The sequence below is a fragment of the Miscanthus floridulus genome, chromosome 10, assembly GCF_019320115.1.
Source record: "Miscanthus floridulus cultivar M001 chromosome 10, ASM1932011v1, whole genome shotgun sequence".
NCBI classification, from domain to species: domain Eukaryota; kingdom Viridiplantae; phylum Streptophyta; class Magnoliopsida; order Poales; family Poaceae; genus Miscanthus; species Miscanthus floridulus.
In genome coordinates, this window is record NC_089589.1 from 16827522 (window position 1) to 16830121 (window position 2600).

Below are 2600 nucleotides of genomic sequence, written 5' to 3' on the forward strand. Positions count from 1 at the left end.
ACATCCTAATAAGATGTATTTTTTTCAAAAGAATGATTAGCACTCCCATGCAAGTGGCAAGTGTTTTTTTTCCTTTGAAATGTTGTGGGGTGTGGGATTTATTCACATATACTCTTGACTCAAAAAAAATTGATTCCGGTGGATGCTTATGGAGTTGCATGAATAATTTGAGATGATGTGGCAATTTCTTAGTCTTCATCAGCCCTTCACGTTGCAATTAACTTTAGGAGAAGATAAAGACTTGACTTGATAAACTCGATAATAAAGGAGTCATCACTAGAGAAGATGAAGGTAAATTATATATAGCCATATATAAGTCATCCGTTCGACCGTTCCCTCACTCGTCGCTGTTGAGTAAATGGAGCATAGGTCGCAGTGTGCTAAAACAAATCCATTGCACCAAGATAGATGCATATAGATTGAAGTCGAGCACTGAAACTTAAACGTAGTTATAACAAGGAAAGTAGCAGGTAGCGTCACACACAACACAACAATATAATGACACACTTGAGATGACCGAATCTACTAGCTAGCTAGCTAGCAAATCAAAGAAGTACTAGAAGCAATATAGAAACTAAAGGGATTCAATAATAACGATTAATTAGTTGGTGGATGTGGAGCAAGAGGAGGACTTGGAGCTGCTGCACTCGTCCTTGAGCCCAGTGCTCTTAGTGGGGAAGAGGTCCAAGGTCTTGAGAGGGCGGCGGCAGCATGGCGGCAGCTGGAGATGAGCTGCGCCACCCTCGTCAGAGCTGCCTGATGCCGCACCGCAGCTGGCGTTGCAGTGCTCCATGGCCTCTGCGGCGTCCCACTCCTCCAGCTGATTGCTGCTGCAGCTGTTGTATAACGCAGCTCCACCTCCATAGGCACATGCACCAGTAGCCTTATTTCCTCCTCCTGCTGCAGCTGCAAGGTCCACCATGCCGGCAGCAGCCGGGTTCAGCACTGGCGGAACAGTCGCCGCCTGCTGCCCCAAGTAGCCCTAATAATCAATTGATGAACATGGACATATAGATACATTATCAAGCATGCACTTATAACAAGCTGAAAAATACTGGAACGTAAACAGTTAAAATGCCTACCAGGTGTGGCACGAAGTTGGTTGCGTACGGGTGGTGGTGCTGGTGCAGCTGCATCACCGCCGGATGCACACCGGCGCTGCTGCCGCCTGCTGCCGGAGACGGAAGGGTGGCGCTGCTGTTAGGGCTCGAAGCCGGCGCTGCTGCAGTGGCCTGCTGCTGCTGCTGAGCGTACTGCTGCTGGTGCCGGGCGCAGAGGCGGCGGCGGAGCCGCTGGCGCTCGCGGGCCTTGTGGTTCTGGAACCAGTAGAAGACGTTCTTGCCCTCGATGCGGCCGTAGTAGGCCAGGTGCGCCGTGATCTGCTGGATCTCCGCCGCGTTGGGCGTCCTCACGCCGCTCCGGTACATCTCCTCCAGGATCATCAGCTGCTCCGGCGTCGGGCACCAGCGGGTCGAAGGTGTCTGCGGCATGGAGGATGCTAACGCTAGCTCGGATGGATCGGATCGATTCGATCAATGGATTCAACGCCTAGCTAGCTAGCTTGATCCTAGGTAGCTTGGTTGTGTGTGTGCTAACTGCAGAACGACGACAGCTAGCTAATATGTGTTCTAAGAAGCTGTTCTAGCTACCTACCTTCAAATCGTATATGCATCGATCAGCAGAGTCTGTCATGAGCTAAATATAATAATGCTGGTAAATATAGCTAGATAGACATACAGATACTCTGATATATGTAGCTCACAGGCAACTTCCCACACACACACAACTCGATCGATCAGCAGCCAAATGCCGTGTGTTCCTAGTCTATGTCTTTGAGGTTTGCTAGGACGAGGATGGAACTGGGATGGAAGCTGGAGCTGGGTAGATCCTCCAGTTATATAGAGCCAGCTAGCTAGCTAGCTGCTAGGGCTAGGGAGCATCAAGCCATGCGCAGCTGCCGATCCAATGGTCGATCGAATGTGAAAGCAACAACGCATATATGCATGCAGTAATGAGCGAGAGATGAATGAAGGCGGGCCGACAGAGAAAAGAGGGCTAGGCAGCGTGTGTGAGACAAATTGGTGCACATCAAAACGGCCAGAGTTTTGCAGTGATCCTCTTTGACCAACGGCACCAGTGCTAGCTACAGTCTTACTACTGACCATGGGAAATAAATTGGCGGTGGTCGCGAACAGAGTTAAATTACAAGCTCTGCCACAAGTAAAAGCTGGCTACTACCTATGTGAAAAAAGTTGATACAATTTTTTTGAACTAAGAGCAGGTATTTGTAAGGAGAAAAAAAAGTTGCATGTTAAATGGTTGCTAGCTTTTGCCTTCTTTGCATTGGTATAGTTCCATGCCTGCAGAAGAGTTCATTTAAAATTCCATGCATTCACACATATTCCATCCTACTATATTTAAATTAGGATATCTACCACAATGTATATGGACCGATCAGTCTATATGGATAGCTTTTGCGTCAGTGGACTATAGTTATTGTTGTTGCCACAATGTATATGGTCTGGGTAGTCCATATGAGAGAGGCAAGGGAGAGAGAGTGAGCAGAGAGAAGAATTATTTGTTTATTCCTTATGGGCAGC

The 2600-nt window shown here is 48.1% G+C and overlaps 1 protein-coding gene across 1 annotated transcript; it reads right to left on the bottom strand.

Moving 5' to 3' along the window:
* Window positions 1–601: 601 nt before the first annotated feature.
* Window positions 602–1490, bottom strand: LOC136484914 (WUSCHEL-related homeobox 3A). The gene is made up of 2 exons (XM_066481887.1): window positions 1083–1490; window positions 602–982 (listed from the first exon to the last, which is right to left on the bottom strand). The coding sequence occupies exons 1-2, from the start codon at window positions 1488–1490 to the stop codon at window positions 602–604; spliced, it is 789 nt and encodes a 262-aa protein (XP_066337984.1).
* Window positions 1491–2600: the final 1110 nt, after the last annotated feature.